The sequence below is a fragment of the Labeo rohita genome, chromosome 10 (genome assembly GCF_022985175.1).
Source record: "Labeo rohita strain BAU-BD-2019 chromosome 10, IGBB_LRoh.1.0, whole genome shotgun sequence".
NCBI classification, from domain to species: domain Eukaryota; kingdom Metazoa; phylum Chordata; class Actinopteri; order Cypriniformes; family Cyprinidae; genus Labeo; species Labeo rohita.
Window position 1 is genome coordinate 18,630,787 of NC_066878.1, and position 21,764 is coordinate 18,652,550.

The following is a 21,764-nucleotide window of genomic DNA, read 5'->3' on the forward strand; positions in this document are numbered from 1 at the left end:
CTGTAGCAGTCTGAATGGTACTGAATGAAACATATTCATATTTATAATACCATCCAAGCTCACACAAGCATGTTAAAACATAAATAAATAAATGAAATTGGTCAAACAGTTTTTTGGTAACACTTTACAATAGGGTTTATTAGTTAACGTTAGATAACTACATTAGTTACCATGAACTAAGAATAAACAATACTTCTACAGCATTTATTAATCTCAGTTCATGTTAATTTCAGAATTTACCAATGCATTATTAAAATCACAAGTTGTTTGTTAACATTAGTTAATGCACTGTGACTAACATGAACAAACAATGTAACGGCTGAATTAACTAACATTAACAAAGATTAATAAATAATGTAATAAATGCATTGTTCATTGTTTATTCATGTTAGTTAAGAGATTAACTAATGTTAACAGATGACACAAGTGTTACCATTTTTTTTTAATACAACAGATATTCTGATTCTAAATGTGTATTTTAATTCATTTAATTGAATTATTATTTGACAAATAGTTGACATGTATTTACCATTTAAATAGTGCTTTAATGTAATAATCATTATTTTTTATTAATAATAATATTTTTTTAAGCTCTGGGAAAAAAATGTAAAATCATTTTTAAAGTCATTTAACTAATTCATTTATTTATTAAAGAAATCCATTTATTAAAAAAAAAATACATAGCCAAAGAAATAGTTAATGATGCATAGCCAAAGAAATGGTTAATTATTTTATTGGAAAAAATTGTAAAATCATTTTTAAAGTCTTTTTAACTAATCCATTTATTTATTTTAAAAAATGCATTTATTTAAAAACATACATAGCAAAAAAAAGTGGTTATTTCAATTATTAATAAAATTAATAAAATCATTATATTTTAACAAATTAAAATTCATTTTAGAAGTCTTTTTTAACTAATTTAATTAATGCATTAATAAAAAGAATATATATATATATATATATATATATATATATATATATATATATATATATTCTTTTAAGAAATACCATCCAAAGAAATAGTTAATTACTATATTTTTTTGGAAAACAAATTAAAAATCATTTTAGACATCTTTTTAACTCAGTTAATTCAATTATTTATTTAAAAATGCATAGCCTAAAGAAATAGTTAATTATTATGTTTTGGAGAACAATTTAAAAATCATTTTAGGATTTTTTTAAAACATTTTTTTTCTTTTCTTTTTAACTAAAAATAGTATAGATAATAGAAATAGCTAATTAAAAGAAAATAATCATCATTTTTAAAGTTTTTTTCAATAATTCATTTATTTATTTAAAAATGCATTTATTAAAAAAAAATGCATAGCCAAAGAAATAGATAATTAATGATGCACAACCAAATAAATATTTTTTTAATTTAAAAAAAATAAATAAATAATTTTAAAGTCTATTTAACCAATTCATTCATTTAAAAAATATGCATAGTCAAAGAAGTAATTAATGATGCACAACCAAAGAAATAGTTAATTATTTTATTTTATTTTTTACAAAACAGACATGTGGAAGTGGGGAAAAGTGCTTACAGGCTACCTGTCATAATAAATACAAGAATGTAGAGGCCTTGTCCCCCATTCAGAACACAAGAAATGTATTTCTCAAATTTAAGTTACAATTTCAGACTTTTCCCCCACGGTTTCAGACCTGTACACAGCTCCTATCTGTTAGTATACAGCGTGTCTGCAGCAAGTATACAACACTCCCGCTCCCTCGTCACAGCTGAGGCATATACGGCACACATGTATGAAGAAAACAATGAAACACAGACACATTCGCTTCCCACATAAAGTCAGGACACCGCTTAAATAAAAATACATTACATGTACATTTTCTTTACATGTAGCTATCTTTACAATTTACTCAAGTGCTCTTTTTAGTCTCACTCTTCCTCTTCCTTTCTATCTCACGCACAGAATACTGTTGTTTGTCATTGATAATCCCTTCTGGATCCTTACGTTTAATATTTTGTCTTTTAAAAAAATGTTCAGAGCACTTTGATTTGAAATAATCTCACACTAAGACGTCGTTTGTAGTCTATGATTGCAGGTAAACCGCAATGAGAAAAATAATACAATTAGGGAAGATATCAAAGACATCTTTTTAAACTATAGAAATTATTGAACATTTTACCTGGATCTAGAATTAAACAATTTCACTTTTCTAAAACTATCTGCTTTCAAAACAAATAATTGCAGAAGCAATTTGCAGTTATTTTACAATTAAACAATGGACTTTAAATCCTTTAGGTACAGTTATTTTTAAAGCGAAATCTGTGGACAAATCAAGCCTGCTGGCTTTTTAGGCCTAAGAAAACACATATGCTTCGCATACGGATGTAAGAACAAGAAAGCAAGAAAAAGTGAACTGAACTATAGCATAGTACAGATTTCATGTTTAATCGTGGCAAGGAAAAAAGAGATAAAATTTGTCTTACCACCTGGTCCTATGCCATTTATTTCCCATCCACATCTCTTGTGCTTCTCCCTTTTCAATCTAAATGTTTAACACTGATGCTGGTAACTTTACATTCCTTTTGTTGCATTCAGAGTCTCCAAAAGTCAGACGAGACTATCAGAAGAGAGGACGAACCAAGAGCGCTAGTCTTTTACAGTGTGTGCTCGAGTCCTTTTTCTATTGTCCAAAAGTCCAGATCCTGGTCTTGGTGACAAAGTCCTAAATTCACAGGTCACGCGGTTTTTCCTTAACCGAGAGTGACTGGATGCAGGTGAGTAAAATCCTGTCCAATGAAACCAGAGAGGAAACAGTCTCTCTCTTGGCGAGTTCAGAGGTCAAGAGCGAGAGGGACCGTGACCCTCTCCTTCAGCCAGATCCGACCTCTGGGGTCGGCGCAGGTTTGGAGCAGAAGGTCAGGGTGAAGGGGTCAGGGGTCAGTGCGAGGGGGCCGGGGGGCGTTAGCGGCTGAGAGGGAGCTGTGGCAACGTCATGGCCTGGTGAGGGAGGCTCTGTGTGGTGAGCACCGAGAACGGATGACCTGCGAAACCAAAACAAAATAAACACAACATAATATTAATCTCTAGCTATTAGTGTTGCACGATATACCGGTACTTAAAAAGTATCGCGATACCCTGCTTTTAAAAACGGTACGATTACGCATTTTACTAGTACCGGTACTTTAAGAAGGCATTTTAATAAGAGGCGTATTTGTTTACCACACACATACACGTGGCGCTCGCCGTGTTTTCAGCATCTGCCGCCTTGATATATACAAGTACATGAACACATGAACATAATCTCTAGAACTGCTCTGAGAGTCACTTCATGAGCATTTTAACATTTCTTTTGCGGAAAACTATTGTCGTGTAATGAAGACCCTAAAGGTCTTCATAATAACCTGTCAAAATAAAAGTTTGGTTTAATTTGACAGTCAGAAATATATTAATATATTACTTAATGTAAAGATAGTACTACTACTACTAATAAAAATATTATTCAAACAATGTTTAAGGAATATTTACCAGAATATATTTACCAGAAAATTGTAAATACACAACAGAGTATTTCTGAAAAAAGAAAATAGCCTATAATAAATTAATTCTTTATCAAATTTAATTATCCTTTATAAATTCATTAGACATGCTTGTGATTATTAAAATGTAATGAAAAGATTAAAATAGAATTTTGAAAATTAATGGAAAACAGAGATTCACAAACAAAACTGAATTTGAGAAAAATAACAAAACGTATTTCATAGGGCCTTAAAAATGTAATTTTTGTTAAACTTTTAATAAATTGCTGTTAAATTCTGCAAGTTTCATGATTTCAATTAATTAGACATTGCTTTTGGTAATGTAACCATTAAAATAGAGTCTAGAAAAAATCAAAAGGAATTTAGGAAAAAAATAAAACAGATTTCAGGGTCCTCTTTATTTAATTTGTGTCTTCTTATTATTAATAACAAAGATAAAATAACAAAAAATGACTATGTCATGATATAAATTGGTGAAATAAAATTACTGTATTATGAAATAAGATGTGGCTTTATCCTTTAAGTTAACTTACCAATATAGCAAAGATCTCTACACATCTGTAGGTTGTTCACCATAATCCTGAGGCACTGGCTTGTGATTATTATTATTTTATTTATTTTTTTTTTTTTAAAGGGGGGGATGAAATGCTTTGTTTTAATAGATAAAATAACTATGATCTCCATTTGGATCGTCTATTATTCAATTACTTTTCCTGTTCTGTTTTTTTCGTAGTATCGAATGTCACCAGTTTGGTTTGGAAAAATGCACATATTTAAGTATACAGTGAAAACAGTAAGGTTGTGAAATATGATTACAATTTAAAATAACTGTTTCCTATGAATATATTTTAAAGTGTAATTTATTCCTGTGATCCTGTGAATTTTCAGCATCATTACTCCAGTCTTCAGTATCACATGATCCTTCAGAAATCATTCTAATATGCTCCTTATGAAACATTTATTGCTATCATCAATGCTGACAACAGTTGTGCAGCTTAATATTCCTTTGGAAACGTGATTCCATTTTTTTCAAGACTCTTTGATGAATGTTAAGTTCAAAAGAACAGCATTCATTTGAAATGGTAACATTAGAAATATCTTTACTGTCACTTTTGATCAATTTAATGCATCCTTGCTGTACAATGGGGCTAAAGTCACATCTTAAGAAAAAAATATGCTCACTGCGCCTAAAATGTATAATTGCAAAAAAAAAAAGAAAAAGTTTATGAAGCAACAGATTTTGTGTGTCAATAAATAATTTCCAACATTTGTTTTAAAATCTTATAAATGAGCTGGCAAGGGGGGGCGTATAAGGCTCACCAGCATGGGGCAAAAGGCACACAGTACTGATACAAATACTTTCACTAAAATAATGTTTTTTTTTAATAATGTCTAAGTTATTACTTGTTCAAAACAATCACTTATGCAAAGTTTGTATTATTTTCTGCTTATTTTGAAAAATAAAATAATTCAATTTTGTTCAATAAATACACTGTCATTAAAATATGTTAATATAAAAAATATTTTTTAAATTACAGAAAAAATCATTTTAAAAAGTAAACATTCTGAAAGCATTGAAGGAGATCCCATAATAATTTAAAATAGATTCACAGTAGTAACAACAAGTTATGTTTTATTATAAGATATGATTAATATCATGTTTTTAAATATGATGGTTTTATTCTAAACAAGGTGATTATTTCTAAGATGGACACCCAACATAATATATGATATTTATCATCTGAATCTAACAATGTCATGTCAACAAATGGAAAAGTCAGCCTTCTGTTTATTATCATGTTAATTATTGTGCCTTTTAGCCCCAACAGCAGGGGCGCTTTTTACCAAAAATACCATACTTTTACATATTCTTTCGTTATTTAAAAACTGCTGTTTTAATGATCTTAAACGAAATGAAAAATCATCAAGAAGACATTTATGAATATATGCATTCATTTTAGCGATTCTCATTTGCTACTTAAATCTACACTTTAAAAAACATCTACTATTAGATCAACTAAGCACAGAATCAACTTTGCGCTGCAGCCTGCGATCGCATCAAGGATCAGACAAATTTGTACGTGCATCTTGAAAAGTGAATGTTTTAGAAAGTGCTACGACACATTTTTGTGCCATCTAGTGGTTTACAGGAAAATCCTATCAAAGGCGCCAAAATATGAAGCAACACATTTTTTTTCAACACTGATAATAATAAATGTTTCTGGAACATCAAGTCAGCATATTAGAATGATTTCTGAAGGATCATGTGACACTGAAGACTGCTGTAATGATGCTGAAAATTCAGCTTTGATCACAGGAATAAATTATATTTTAAAACATATTCAAATAGAAAACAGTTGTTTTAAACTGGAATAATATTTCTAGTGCTGTCAAAATTAGTGCGTTAACGCAGACAATTATTTTTTCCAGTTTAACTGCGCTTCAGTTGCACACACAAACACGGCAGCGTTTGCCATAGTCTGTATCATTTTATATTAAAGCGCGGATGAAACTATGAGAATGCGTGTCAGATCCGCGTGACCTTTAATAGTAATAGCAGCCAAATAACCTAATAACCCAGCTGCTGTGATGTCTGTTAATCAAAGATAAAAAAAAATTGAGGAAATCAATAACGTTTGTAGCTTTAAGGATTCATCTATATTCAATTTATTTGTATTTAGTGTCTACTTCCTACTTCCTGAAGCGCACAGGTGAATAATGGGTTTATGTGAAGACTGTTTTAAGTTCACTTAAATTAAAAGTTGTTATTGTTTTTAAGTCTAATAAATGTTAAAATTAATAGCTCTTAATTAATCAGTGGTTAAATATTAGGAAAAAGAACAATTTTCTTAGGGACATCAGTAATATTGGTATCAGTAATACTCACCTATAAAAAATAAAAAATATATAACAAATATTAAAAATATACCATCTTTATGTTGTTTCAAAGATTGAATGTGAAATTATTGCAGTATAATAGTATATTTAAAAACTTTAATGTTAGGTGGGATTAATTGTGATTACTTTCAGAAAAAATGTGATTAGTTGATTTTTTTGAATCACTAAGTATTTCACAATATTATTAAAGTTTTACTGTATTTTTGATTAAATAAATGCAGCCTTGGTGAGTAGAAATTACTTTTCTTAAAAAAATCAAATAATCTAAATCTTACACTTTTGACCAGTAGTATATTTTTATTATTATTATTATTATATAATATATTATATTTATTTATTTATTTTTTGTCTACATTCCAAGCAATATCAATCAAACTGCAGTTGGGTTGTTTTGATGAAATAATAATAACTCAAAAAATACAGCCAACTAACACAATGAAAACATGGTAACACAATAAAAACCACAATTTATGAAAATGAATAAAAACAGAGTTATCTATTTTTGAAAATAAACTCATACACTTTTAATGTATTATAAGTAGGGCTGTCAAACGATTAATTGCAATTAACCACTTTCAAAATAAAAGTTTAAGTTTGCCTATTGTATGTGTGTGTACTGTGCGTAATTATTATGTATATTTATGTTATATATATATAAATAAAAATATTTTGTACATAACATTTCTCTTAAAAACATACATTAATTTGTGTGTATGTACATATACACACACATATATTAGGTAAACTCAAACTTTTATGTTGTGTGCGATTAATCGCGATGAGTCGTTTAACAGCCCTAATTATTAGCAACACTTTCTCTTTCCCTTTGGCTTTAATGACAGCAGCTCTAGAGGAAACACTCACTTTCGATGTACCCGTGCAGGGCCACCATGCGTGCTCTCTCAGGACTGCCGAAGGGGGAGTAATGCAGCTCGTCGGGCAGCGAGGGGGGCATGCGGGCCTGCGGGTGAGCTTGAGGTGGGCCGCTGTGCTGTGGAGTGTGCTTTTTATGTCTCGCTCTGCAGTTTTGAAACCAGACCTGTGACAGTACAACCAACTGTTAAGACAAGCTGTGTCTTTTTAATGCAATTGAAAGGAATAGAAGCATGAAGCACTAAGGAAACATTAAGAGATTTTCGTCACCTGTATGACTCGTCTACTCAGTCCCGTCATGTCTGCCAACTTCTGCAGAGTCTGAGCGTCAGGGTTGTTGTCCTGTGCAAACTGTGCTTGCATTACCTGTGCATGCAACAAGTCTCGCGTTAAGGTCATTAGATTATTTGTGGGAAAGCACCTTCCTCAGATATCCATATTCTGCAATGTTTGATCATCTTACCTGCAGCTGTTCTGCAGTGAAGGACGTCCGTGCCCTTTTAGCCGGTTTTGGTTGACTGTCCTGTTCTGACGGCACCGCCCCTTCTAGAGTGAGTCCGCTTCCTGAATAAAAACACAGGAAAAGTGGTCAGCAAATCTCTCAATGAGATCTTAAGTCGAAATGCATCTGAAACCCACATACCGCTCTCAGCAGCCCGTTTCAGGTTCTCCACCATTGTGTCGTAATGAATCCGACAAAGCACTTTCTCCTCCACCAGCCCGAACTCCTCGCCTGTGGACAGCTGCCGTTTGCAGGAGAAGCAGGCGAAGCAGGCCAGATGGTAGGCATTGCCTCTGGCTCGCCGTACCCAGTCGCTGGCGTAGATCTGCCGGCCACAGCGGGCGCACTTTGTACCAAACCTACTGTGAGACAGAGAAGGGCTTGGGCATCAATACTTAGCCCGTAAACAATAAAACATGTTACACATTTGCTAGTGTAATGATAAGCATTCGTGCATTTTGTGTCTTGTTCTGAATTCAGCAGGTATTTTGTTTCTCCACCGAAAGCTCTCGCTGGCAGAAGACAGAATACAGATAGGCTGAACCGTGTCCAAAAGATAACCGCTAAACGTGTCAGACACGGCTGTAAAACTCTCAGCACAAACAAACCACTAGTAATTCTCTGAGCCGCAGGTCGACAGGAAATGTCTGCTGATAAACTGTTCTGATAGGATCCATAAACTCGTGATTTAATCCAACAAAGTGCGTAATGCGATGTCTATTTTTAAACCACCTCCACTTTTTCTTTTGTGGAGTCGACTTAAGATATAATTTATATGCATATGTGCATAAATGTATATGCATAAAGGCAGGGTGGAGATATATTACCTTGTTTGATATATATGACATAATATTAGACAATATTTAGTAACACTTTACAATAAGGTTCATGAGTTAACATTAGTTAATTACATTAGGTAACATGAAGGAAGGATGAACAATACTTCTACAGCATTTATTAATCTTAGTTCATGTTAATTTTAGCATCTACTAATGCATTATTAAAAGCACAAGTTGTGTTTTTGGTAACACTGTACAATTTAGATTCTTTAGTTAATATTTGTTAAGTACATTAGGTAAAATGAACTAAGAATGAGCAATACTTCAACAGCATTTATTAATCTTAGTTAATGTTAATTTTAGCATTTATAATGCATTATTAAAATCACAAGTTGTGTTTGTTAACATTAGTTAATGAACTGTGAACTGACATGAACAATGAATGACTTTTTTATTAACTAACATTAACAAATATTAATAAATACTGTAATAAATGTATTGTTCATTGTTCATTCATGTTAGTTAATACATTAACTAATGTTAACAAATGACACATTATTGTAGTGTTACCATTTCCACGATTTAATGTTAGTTAATTTATTAACTAACATGAATGAACAATGAGCAATACATTTGTTATAGTATATATTAATCTTTGTTAATGTTAGTTAATGAAAAGGGAGTTGTTCATTGTTAGTTCATGTTAATTCACAGGGTATTAACTAATGTTAACAAGCACAACTTGTGTTTTTTATAAAGCATTAATAAATGTTGAAAGTAACTAAAAAATAAATAAATAAACAAATGCAGTAGAAGTATTGTTAATTCATGTGAACTAAAGTAGTTAACTAATAAACCTTATTGTAAAGTATTAATAATAAAAATATCTCAGTTTATATATATATATATATATATATATATATATATAATACATATAATACTACATAATAATACTATAGTTAATATATAACATGTTTTAATATGTTACATGATATAATATATAATATGCACTATGTATATAATTATATAATAAAATGTATATAATTAGTTTAGAACATTATAATTATTATATATAATAATTTATTCATATATTATGTCTTCAATTGAATTCACTGGCTGGTATTATTTAACCATTTTCTGCAATAAATTAAACAATATGTATTATATATTTTTTTTTATTCTGCAAAAAATTACTCCATTTTACATACTTAAAACTCTGAATCATTTCTTTTTTTTAGTTTAGTTTAGTTTAGTTGAGTGTTAACTTAAAAAAAAGTTTAATGAACACTTTTTAAGAAATGCAAGATTATTTTACTGTCTATCCATCTATCAATCTATTTGTTTACTTAGTTATTCTACAATTAGTTCACTGAATTTGTGCCATTCATCATCAGACATGATGTCATTTAAATATTTGCGAATGCGATTGGTTCTCTTTTTTGGATTTATTTGCATACTACGTTGTAATTCTGTTTTTCATGTTATAATACACACTGCATAGTTGATGCACAAATGGAGTTAAGATGCTGCATGTTATTGATGTTACTGCCGACGTTACATGTTAATCATCACATTCTCAGCCAAATGTGATTTGTAAACCACATATTCTATATTTAATTCAGCCCTGCGTTTTCAGCAGCCGTATGGCCGTGTAGATGTTTGTAGCACTTCTTGTGTTATTGTGCGATCAACGGGACTCGATAAACAACCCTGCGGCGATACAAACCACAGCAAGTACGGCTAAAATGAAGTGTTATTTTGACTGGACGGGGCTGACCGTGCCTTTTTTTCTTCTTGACCCAGACATCACATTTGGGTGACCAAAGAGGGTTCCAGTGTTGAAAGGACTAGAAGAGACTAATGCTCTGCAGATGGCCAGGCACGGCCCTTTTTTGGCCCGAATCTGAGCCCCCCCTCCACCGCTACACCTCTGTCATTGGGAGCCCTTGTGTAAACAAAGTGTCACACACAACCTCCTCCGACTGCAAAGAAACACGGGATATGGAGATAGCCATGTTTCCCCCGTATACGCTACTGAAGAATGATGACACCGGCCCCGAAAGTCCCACAGCGGGGCCCTCGGGGCGTTCATCCACTGGAAATGACATCATAGCCCACCAGGGAGCCCCACGGGGCTCAACAAAGCAGGAAACTTTGACCGGCACTTGTGTGTGTGTGTGTGTGTGTATAAGAATTTGTCTCTGCCAATCAGCCCTTAAGCAGGATGAGCCAAGAAGCGAAAACAAACCTGACTCAAAAACCTTCGAAAATATTTACAGTCCACTTATGCGCGAAGTATCGACACATAAAACACGCCTCGCGTATTAATGCCTGCAGAAAGCATTCAAAGGGCTTTCTGTGTACACTGCGCACCAAATTCTGACAGCATCATTCCAGACAAAGAATACAACATTTGAGTAATGATGCATTTCAGACGTGTGTTTAGAGGAGAAACATTGTGGAACGGAGCCGTAATCTGTCATGGCAGTTCATTTACCGCAAAACCTTTCAGAAAAGCCATAAAGATCTTAAGGGGGTTTTGTTTTTGTTCAGATCTGCCGCACGTCTGATTGTGCGTTGTTGTGCTTATTCTGGATTTATTTCTGTCCTGCAGATCATAACTCGCCGGGGAAAATTCCTGCAGCCGCAAAGCGTTTCCCTCAGCGCCGGAGAAATTCACCTTTGGCTGGAAAAGAGAGGCTTGTGGAAGTACAAATTCACTAGATTAAATTTGATATACTCTCGGAGTATTATAATCTGGGGTAAATCTCCCTCTCAGAGACTGCCGAGATATATTAGCGGTGCTCGCTACGGCGAGCATATTACTATTGCCATTACTATTGCTCATGGTGGTTTTTCAAAACCCTGAACCATGAGTATTAAATTTGGTATGCAACTCGTCCCATTTCATTGCTTGTGCAATAATACCACAAATCTTACAACTTTCTGAGGTGTGCTTTTCCATTCCTTAGCGATTGCATCGGCGAAACCTGGTGGATGATAAATTGTCCGAGAAACATGGTAGACATATGCCAACTAGTTTGCCAAGAAAACAATAATTTTATATAATTTTGCCATCATTTATTCACTTTGTTGTTGTTTCTTTCTTTGGTTGGACACAGAAGACGACATTTTGAAGAATGTTGGTAACCAAATAGTTGTCAATGGCTGCCAGCAACTGTTTGGTTACCAAAATATCTTTTTCTGTGCTCAACAGAAGAAAGAAATTCATATGCATCCCTTTAACGTATTCAAAAATGCCTACTTCCATACTTTACATTGTGCGAAAGACAGTATGTGAAAAGAGTAGAATGTCCAAATTTATAGTATGCGACTGGTTCTCTTTTCTGCATTTATTTGCATGCTACTTTATGATTGGTTTAATGCCTGTATAAGTTTCTTTCTTCTGTTGAACACAAAGGAAGATATTTTGAAGAATGTTGGTAACCAAACAGTTGATGGTAGCCATTGACTTCCATAGTATTTTTTTTTCATACTATTGAAGTCAGTGGCTACCAGTGATTGTTTGGTTACCAGCATTCTTCAAAATATCTTTTTCTGAGTTCAACAGAAGAAAGAAATTCATACAGGTCCATTTAACATATTTAAAAATGCCTACTTCCTTCCATACTATATAGTATGCAAAAAACATTATGTGAAAAAGAAGCACATCTAAATGTATAGTATGTGATTGGTTCTTTTTTTGTGTTTATTTGCATGCTATTTTGTGATTAATCCAAACCTGTATGAGTTTCTTTCTTCTGGTGAACACAAAAGAAGATATTTTGAAGAATCCAGTTAATGGTAACCACTGACTAACACAGTATTTTTTTTTTCATACTATTGAAATCTCAACTCAAATGAAGATATTTTTAAGAATGTGTCTAACCAAACAGTGGATGTTAGCCATTGACTTCCACAGTATTTTTTTTCCCTCATACTATCAAAAGAAATGAATTCATACAAGTCCCTTTAACGCATTTGAAAATGCCTACTTCCACACTATATAGTATGCAAAAATATTATGTTTATAGTATGTGAATTTTTTTTTTTCTTTTGCATGCTACTTTGTGATTGATCCAAACCCGTATGAGTTCCTTTCTTCTGTTGAACACAAAGAAGAATCCAGTTGGTGGTAACCGTTGACTAACTGAATACTACTGAAGTCAATGGCTACCAGCAACTGTCTGGTTATCAGCATTCTTCAAAATATCAAAAACAATTATGTTCAACAGACGAAAGCAGCTCATACAGGTCTCTTTAACGCATTTGAAATGCCTACTTTACTACTATATAGTATGTAAAAAAAGAGTATTACCAAACCTTGGATTGATCCAAACCTGTATGAATTTCTTTCTTATGTTAAAAAAGATATTTCAAAGAATGTTGGCAACCAAACAGTTTCTTTTGTTAAACACAAAAGAAGATATTTTGAAGAATGTGTCTAACCAATCAATTGACGGTAGCCATTGACTTCCACAGTATTTTTTTTTTCATACCATTGAAGTCAATGGCTACCAGAACTGTCTGGTTATCAGCATTCTTCAAAATATCTTCTTTTGTGTCCAACAGAAGAAAGTCAGTCAAACGTTCAGAAAAGCCTACTTTAATACTGTATTAAAGTTAAACATTCGTGAAAAAATAGTATGTCCAAATTTATAGTATGCGACTGGTTCTCTTTTTTGCATGTATTTGCATACTACTTTGTGATGGATCCAAACTGTATGAGTTTCTTTCTTCTGTTAAACATGAAAGTTGACGGTAGCCATTGACTTCCCCCGTATTTTTTTCTTCATACAATTGAAATCAGTAACTACCAGCAACTGGTTTGGCGTTTTTCAAAATATCAAATGAAATGGTCAAAAAAGAAGCTCATATAGGTCCCTTTAACACATTAAAAAAGCCTTCTTCAATACTGTATAGTATGCGAAAAACATTACGTGAAAACGTATGTCCAAATTTATAATTAGCGAAAACTACATGGATGACCTACTACTTTCGCCAAGTTTCTGGAGTGCGTATTTGATGGACTCTTTACTATCCCATGAGGCCACGGGATGGGATTCATGGATGGCAGTAAAGCGACTTAACTGACGTCATAGGTCACATGACAGTAACAGCACGTCAGATGTAGCACATCCGAATTAAATCTAAAACACAGTATTATACTAAATGTAGTATCTACTTTACAGTATGCGATTTCGGACTAGCAACACCTTCCACAACACTCTGGCCTTGAAAATATTTTTCTTTTGATTTTTTATTCTCAAATATATCCATATGTCAAAGCCATTTTTTCCTCTTCTAACCAGAAAAAAACACATTTCATTTTGTCATTGTAATTTCAGTCACTCATATAATTTCCTGCATTCTCCGGCAAGTTATGAGTTACACAAGCTCTGTTTACTTCTGTTTGCATTTAAACACAAGGAGTCCTGTACGCGCATATGGCCATTACAGTACGTCATCTCCTCCGAATCGAGCGATCTCAGCTCCGCACAAACCCACTCGGGTTACCGCCTTACTCCATCACCCTGTCCTTATCCTTTGGTTCCTCTGATTAACAGCCTCCTCTGACTTCCTGTGTGGCCTGATGCTCGTGCCTTTGTGGCTGTTTCTTTTTAGTGTAGGTACAGTCTCCGCTCTGACCCTTACCGCCAGATCTTCCCCCCAACCCCCCTTCGCACACACAGAAAACCCACTTTGATTTCCTGTAATTACACTCTATTAGAGCAGCTGTCAATCTGGCCTAGATGAGAGACTAACACAAATGAAACATATCTCCTTATGTTTTGTTTGCCTTTTTTTGCAAGAAATCAATGGAGATCCTTTTCCTTTCAGGCATATGATGGCCGTCGTCTATTGGTGTTCAGCACTAGCGAAACAATCCAGCTGCCAGAGACAAACATGAGCTACAGGTCCACGTGTCAAAGGACAAACATCTAAGCGTCAAAAAGAAAACAATTTCCAATCAAACTAATTCATAGAATATTTTAGAATAACTAGGGTTACGGATACATTTATGTCTAGTTATATAAATATACACTCTTAAAATAAAGTTTTTTGCAGCTATGCCATAAAAGAACCATTTTTGGTTCCTCAAAGAACCTTTCAATGAACAGTTCTTAAAAGAACCATTTTTTTTCAGTGTGAAGAACATTCTAAAAATCTAAAGACCCTATAAAGAATCTTTTGTGGAATGGAAAGATTCCATGGATGTTAAATATTCTTTATGGAACCATCGATGCCAATAAAGAATGTGGACGTAAATATATAGAATTAGTTTCAAGCAATTACGTTAAATGCTGCGTTCTGCTAACTACTAGCGGTTGTGATCTTAACCTCCTTATATGAAATAGCTACCAAAACCGACTAAAAAAAAAAAAAAAAGGTGAAATCCACTTATGAAGGCCTACAGAAAAACACTTCTATTTGCAGAAGACTTGACAAGATGTTTTAATGCCACTGGAGAAAAGTACACATTCAGTGTACTTCAGATCGCTGAATTCGACACAAGCATGGAGCGATTACTGTCTCTTTTTTTAAAGGAAACGTGAGTCAATCAGTATTTCGCTTCCAGAGATGTTCCTGTGATTCCATGTCAAAACCGTTAAACGTGTATCTGATTACGTTTCCTAATTAACGCAGATAATTAGGGGGAAAAGCTTTAATCTGCTTCCGAAATCAACATAAACCTCTATGGCTGCTGCTATGACAAAAAACTGTAGAGGAACAATGATACATATATTCATATTTTAGATTATATTATTATATATAGATAAAATACAATTTTATATGTATATATAGCTACTTTAAACATCTGAAAAATTGGACACTGGAAATTTGCATTTATTTTATTCATCTAAATGTAAGTTTTTTACAACTATTGCAAGCTACAAATCACATGAAAATCACACTTAAAGTTTCAAGGTCTGAAGACATGTGAATATTTTTAGCATATTTAATGCTAATAAAATAATACTGATTAACCAGTTTGGAAGAATTTGTATATTTAACTCAAAGCGTTTCATCACTTCAGATTTCTACCGTACTAAACCACAACTCGCCATCTTCAGAATATGGTTTCGTCCATAATAAGATCTATAAGGTAATCCCCTATAAAATTTATTTTGTAAAGCTTTCTCGCGGAGTTTCCTCTTGTAATCTCTCGTGGATAAACAGCCTGAGACGTCCTAGACTCAACACAACCGCTCAGTGTTGCTCAGTGAAGATCAAGGCATTGATGCACCATCTCATGGAGCATCTCTTCAGATTATTGGCCTTAACGTAGAAAACAAACCCTCTCCTGCAACACAGCATTGACTTTAAAGGGGCCAGTCATTCACACTGACAGGCAATAAGCAGGGAAGGCTGGCCAATATCACACTGCCATTCACAGGCCTTGCTGAGTGCTCTGCAATCATGCCATATCGCAGTCCTTCCACCCTCAATGCAATTTCACAGCTTCCCTGTCGGATCTCCCTCACTCCATGCCTTCCCATCAGCATATTACTGGATCTAAACCAGAGCTTGATACTTCTGAGGATTGAATTATGTAACTTGTGTTTGATTTCTAACACTATTCAGTCGCAATATTGGCAAATATAACTCTGCTAATAATCAAGTAATCAAGTAGTATTTAGACCTCTCATTATTACTATTGACACCATCTCCTTTTGTGGGCACAATCCAGTGTACACAGCAAAAAAATGTGCTTCATGTGGTCTAAATTGGTCACACGTATAATTTAATATGACTGTATCGGAAACACCAATTAAAGTATTTTAAGGTGTAAAATATTTACTTTATTATTTTGGTCTTATTTGGGCGTTTTGCTATTATAATATAAAACGTAGTTCTAACTGAGCTTTAGAGAACAAACGTAAGATTTTCTAACAGATGAATGAATTAGCGGCAAACGCGGAATGCGTCTAATAAATCGACTGTCATGAATATCACGTTTTATGATGTTAGCGATATTTAAAATTGTTGAATGAGGGCTTTTTTCACTGAGTTTATCACCAGACAATTAACTAAATTACAAACGCCGTATTGCGTAATTATATGTATTCGTTGTGGTAAAAACTGCATCGCTACTTTTTTAAGAAATCGTATTTTTAGCATTCAACCCTAACACGCAACACTCGCGCAACGCAGACACAACCACAACTAAATAACGTAGCAGTATTTCGTTTAAATGCACACCTGGTATTTCTGAGGACAGAAAGTGAAAAACTTACCCTACCTGAAATAATCCATTTTACAGAAGATTTCCTTATTTTTAATGTAGCAGCTGCTGTGCTGACGTAGTGACGTCCTGCAAACGGAACACTCCAAACACCTGACGTGCCAGATCAGATTATTAACCTGTAACAAATACAACAGACAAAATTAAATTAAAACCACAGTAATAGTAATAATAAAAACAACAATCACTGAAAATAATTAAATTAACATTTTCTTCACAAAGGCTACCTTTATGCACAGTGGAGGACTAAGTGTATTTTTTTGCATTTGGTAAATTCGTCGTGCATTGTAAAATGAAATGTCAACGTGTATTAAAATGAAGTCGTTCCGCACACACGTTTTAATATGCACTCAGAATGACTGCCATATAAATATATGAGAGTCTACTACAAGAAATGTTTTGTTTACAATTAAAGTTGTGATTTAAAATTAGAACCTGCTAAATATTTTGTTAAAGTTTAATTTGAATTGCGCTGTGCACAAATATTTAAATGTAAATGGTAACATCTTGCTGAATTTCAAGCGGAATTATAAAATGTATAATTTAATAACGTTCATCAAAATTGCAACATATTCCGTTCAGACTATTGATAGACTATTTTAAATTTGATTATTGGTATTTGGGTTTTAAAATTGTGATTTTAACCATGTTTGCTTTGGAACATTTACGACACGCAGGACGTGCATCTTAGAAATATTTATTTAAACAATCTGTCGAAAATAATAATAATAATAATAACAGGCTACATGTAATTATACTGCCAAACTCCCAGGTCCCAAGAGCTGAGAAAAAGGAAGATGTACAAAAAAAGGGGTTTAAGTTTATTCATCCTGACTAAATTGTAATAAATTCACGCAGTTTTATTAGTTTCCGCAGAAGAGCAAAACACTACAGTCAGAGAGCTTGAGCTCTAATGATCCTTACGCGCAACACACGCACTTCCTGAAAAACAAGCAGGCCGAGAGCACAGCGATACTGTCAACATCTGCACTAAAAACGACTGGTCCGTTTTAGAAACTAAAATACAAACAACTATTCGTTGAAAAATGTAAATCTATATCTATAGATTTAAAAAAGAATGCTCGCAGTATTTTTAATCCATCATGTTCTGCTGCGATTTATTTTTTTTTTATACAATGTGTGTAAAAAATAACAGCAATTTCGAAAATTACATCTTTTCCCGTTAACATTAGCCTATTATAATATGCTCCTCTGACCAAACCAAAACACATGCAGACATTACAGAAACTTGAACCGTTCTGTTATATCAAAGTTGGCATGCATTTTTCAGAAAAATGACTGATTATAGTAACGAATGGTTTTGATCAATTTGTCCTCAGAATTTTTTTTAAATAAAACAAAAAGCATTGTAGAACGTACAGTAAAACGAACTACTATTTTTATATATGAATTCATTTATACATGAGGGCTGAGAGACCCAAAACATAAGTAGCAGCATTTTTTATTGAACGGTTTTATCAACAATCTGTTTATCATACGATTAGGAAAACAATCACAAATGTTTATCGATTTTTAGTCAGTTATATTTAGTCAAAATTGGCCGCGGTGTATCACCCCCAAATGTGAGAGTTAACAAAGATGATAGCCTAATTAATAATAAGCAATATAAAAAAATAATAATAAAAGTAAAAATTCAGGCAAATCTTACTACGTCGTTCCAGCCACGTAATTTAGTTTTACGAAAGTCTGTCAAAAGCGCCACACAATATTATATAACAGAGTCGGTCCACTCGTCACATGAGGCGAAACACACACAAACACACACTCACGCCCTCGTACCTTGAGCAGATATCTGTCCAGGATCTCGAGACCGCAGCTAGCGCACACGTTTTTCCCGGTGGACGGCACGGAGGAGGCGGTGGACGTGGGCGAGCAGATGGACGGCGTCGAGGGCGGACTGGGCGAAGAGCGAGTGTCGTCTTTCTCCATGTTAGACCTGTGAGATTCTCCGTCAGACTGTGACTGAAAGAAAAGCGCAATAAATATGACACTCTGGAAAGTATGAGGTTCAGAAGGTTATTTTACTGACAGGAATATTCTGTAAGCGCAAAAAGATTTTCGAACATTTCGAATTTAATTACTGAGGAAGAACTTTGAAATTCTTCTCCAGTAGGAGAGGCTGAAATAATCGTGTCAGCTTGGAAATAAAGATGTTTTCTAACATCTGACATTTAAAACGCTCTCTGGGCGCAGTAGTATAAAAGTTGTTTGCAGCTGCAAGTTGAAGTAATCCGCAAAATCGCATTACATGAATAAAGAGTGTTGTGTTACGGCTGAAGGCCTTTTCTGCAAAAGCAAAACTCTAGCAGAGTCGCAGTGAAGGCGCATTACACACTCACCATCGCGCGTCCGTGTTGTCCGTCCACGCAGCGTGATGCTCCCGGTGTGCTGTGCGAGTCTGGAGAGATCACCTACAAAACAGTCAAGCCACAGTGCTCCATGTCAGGCATGGTCCCTGCTCTATATATGCGTCCAAAAACAATAAAAACGCTTTTAACTGTGCATTGAGAGCCCCGCGACAAAAAGCCCCTGTTTTAATGAAGCGATTTCAATTTGGATTGATTTTTTCCCCCACACTTAACCCGTGCCTCTTCCCATAATCGTATTTCCACGCAATCCAGGGAGCTGAAAAAAATAAACTACCTGCAATTACAAATAGCTTGAAATGCTCGCGATAAGAGGACCCCAGAGTGTCAATTTCAACTGCCAATCAGAGAAAGCAACGGGCCACCCAAAGAATTGCAAATTTGATTTTTAATGGCAGTAATTAAAATCTAATTTTTCCTCTGCAGACTTGGCATGTGAAGAGGATGGACCGCAAATCACACTATTCAGAATAGATCCTGATTCTCATGACATCACTTTAAGGTGAAGATGTTACAGGCTGCAGGAGATGAAACCGAGGACTTTCGCGTCGAGCAACATGTTGGCTACTTCTCCAGTGAAACTCTCCGGTTTTTCTTTCCGTGCAATTAAATGGATAATAACAACCATAACTGCATTATCATTCACACTTGAACAGGATACCCTAAATGTCTTACCTGTTTCGAGGGAATTCCTTCGGATAGAAACTGATTTCCCTCTGATAGAGGGGCCAAAGCCTCATTTTTCCAATACATTTGACGGCTTAACCTTCTCTTTCGATATCTTCAAATTTCTGCAGGCGTTGTCTGTTAAAGATTCGTTATCCCATGCGGTCAAAATCGCTCTAAAGCGAACCCAGTTCGCTGTTTCCTCCCGTGCAGTCAATCAATAACGATCGGTAAACTAGCAAAAACGTCGCAAGCAAGTCTTCACATTCGTGAAAGGTCAGTAAAGCGTCAGCAGACGCGCTGAGCGAGAGCCGTTCGTCGGGACGCCTTATTTAGAACCGTTTGCAGGATATTTCCTACTTTTTCCCTCTTTTGGGATGCAGTTGCTTGAGTACAGGAAGTGGAGAAAATTGAGGGGCTGGCAGGTTTTGCTCCTGCTCTCCTCATAGGCAGTCAGAGCACAGCCTACCTTCTGAAAGTTTACAGATCAGAGGGGAGGGAAGAGATGTGGCCTGAGTATGTATCGACATTTTGTGATGCTGAAACCTTGCATGATGTTTGGGTTTTAATTGTCGGACAAATTAGCGATTCAAAAAATGATACCGGACGGCAAGGTCGATATTTATCTGGGGTGCTATTGCTATCGAGCGTATTGAGATTTAATTACAAAAATAAAATGTATTAACATTATTACATTTAAGCGATTTTTAAGAATATTTTATAGATTCATACACTGGCATATGAAATACGGAAAATGCGTGATCTTCCAGTTTGTAGAATATAAAACAAAATTAATTATACCTAATTAAAAAAAACATCCGAACAATGTTCTCTTTTGAATGTTATTCGTTATTGTATACTTATGTATTGCAAGTTTTTGTGAGGGCAACTAAAATATATTTCTTACTGAGGCCGTTTATCTTGTAAATGTTGACTATATTATTGATTTTATATGTTAAGAAGTCCGCTTAGCTTTGTGTCGCATTCTGTTTACTATATTGCAACAAAATCGTTCATAGCCTATATTTTTTAAATGCCAAACTGTACATAATTAATACTATATTTTATGCAGTTGACTTGTTTTGCAAGCTTTGCAATCACAATGTCATTCGTTTCTTGAATTGGTTTAACATGGGCATGTGAGATAAAAATATATCCTTTTACCAATCCTGAAACCGTCATGCTATTATTATGTCGGAGAGAAACAGCGGAAACAATACATTTCCATCAGATAATATTCAGGTGGAGGGAGCGGCGTAGACCTTTTCTCTTATGCAACAGTTGCATTACGAGGAAAAAAGATCGTTTGGATATATTCATGTGTATTGTTAGAATGAAGGGTTGCATGTGCATGTAAGAGATTATAAAGAAAAGAATTCAATGGGAACAGCAGTTCTAAAACCCATGTATTACTCATCTTTCATTTGGATGTGAACTTACTGTTGTTCGGGGTTTGGAAATGAATGAGGATAAAAGAGGAATAGTAGTGAGATGACCTTGCAGAATTTAGTTAGGAACATCAACATGTTCACCAACAGGTTATTTTACCTCTATGCACTCCTAAAAATATATTTTTGGGTTCCCAAAATAACATTTCTTAAAGAACGTTGTTGTGTGTGTGTGTGTGTGTGTGTGTAGAGAATGTTTTAAAAATCTAAAGAACCTTTTGTGGAATGGAACGATTCCATTGATGTTAAAGGTTCTTAATGGAATCAAAGAAGCCAGTGAAGAACCTATATTTTTCAAAAGTGTATGCATGGCGGGAACTTGCTTCGTTAGTCGATCTGACCGATTTATTTTTATATCACAAAAATCATAGTACTGTCGAAAAATAAATGAACCCGGTAAATTAAAAATAAATATTATTATAAACATACAAATAAAATGAAATAGACAGGGTGTCAAA

General features: G+C 34.2%; 2 protein-coding genes across 4 annotated transcripts in view; one reads left to right on the forward strand and one right to left on the reverse strand.

Annotated features, from left to right (window-relative positions):
- The window catches only part of morn5 (MORN repeat containing 5), a 38,975-nt gene extending 19,121 nt beyond the window's left edge, over positions 1–19,854 (forward strand). The window contains exon 6 of one of the 2 annotated variants that reach the window (XM_051121583.1): positions 19,619–19,854. In XM_051121583.1, coding sequence (XP_050977540.1) covers positions 19,619–19,631 — 13 coding nt within the window. In that variant the 3' untranslated portion in view covers positions 19,632–19,854. Of the gene's footprint in view, positions 1–11,171; positions 11,483–19,618 lie in introns of those variants that run through there. The other variant, XM_051121584.1, reaches the window with a different exon arrangement.
- Positions 1,480–20,534, reverse strand: lhx6a (LIM homeobox 6a). 2 transcript variants are annotated; one of them, XM_051121580.1, is made up of 9 exons: positions 19,868–20,534; positions 19,166–19,237; positions 18,606–18,788; positions 16,803–16,924; positions 7,920–8,137; positions 7,740–7,840; positions 7,547–7,642; positions 7,268–7,442; positions 1,480–3,010 (listed from the first exon to the last, which is right to left on the reverse strand). In XM_051121580.1, exons 1-9 carry the CDS (start codon positions 19,943–19,945, stop codon positions 2,931–2,933), a joined length of 1,125 nt encoding a protein of 374 aa, XP_050977537.1. In that variant the 5' UTR covers positions 19,946–20,534; the 3' UTR covers positions 1,480–2,930. The 2 variants fall into 2 exon arrangements, with proteins under 2 accessions (XP_050977537.1, XP_050977536.1); XM_051121579.1 differs by having other exon boundaries at positions 7,920–8,140; positions 19,868–20,533.
- Positions 20,535–21,764: the final 1,230 nt, after the last annotated feature.

Coding starts and splice junctions, on each gene's coding strand:
- lhx6a (XM_051121579.1), bottom strand. CDS start 19,945: ATGTATTGGAAAAATGAGGCTTTGGCCCCTCTATCAGAGGGAAATCAG. Junction 16,925..18,605: donor TGGACAGATATCTGCTCAAG/GTACGAGGGCGT, acceptor TATTTGTTACAG/GTTAATAATCTGATCTGGCA. Junction 7,643..7,739: donor TCACTGCAGAACAGCTGCAG/GTAAGATGATCA, acceptor TTGCATGCACAG/GTAATGCAAGCACAGTTTGC.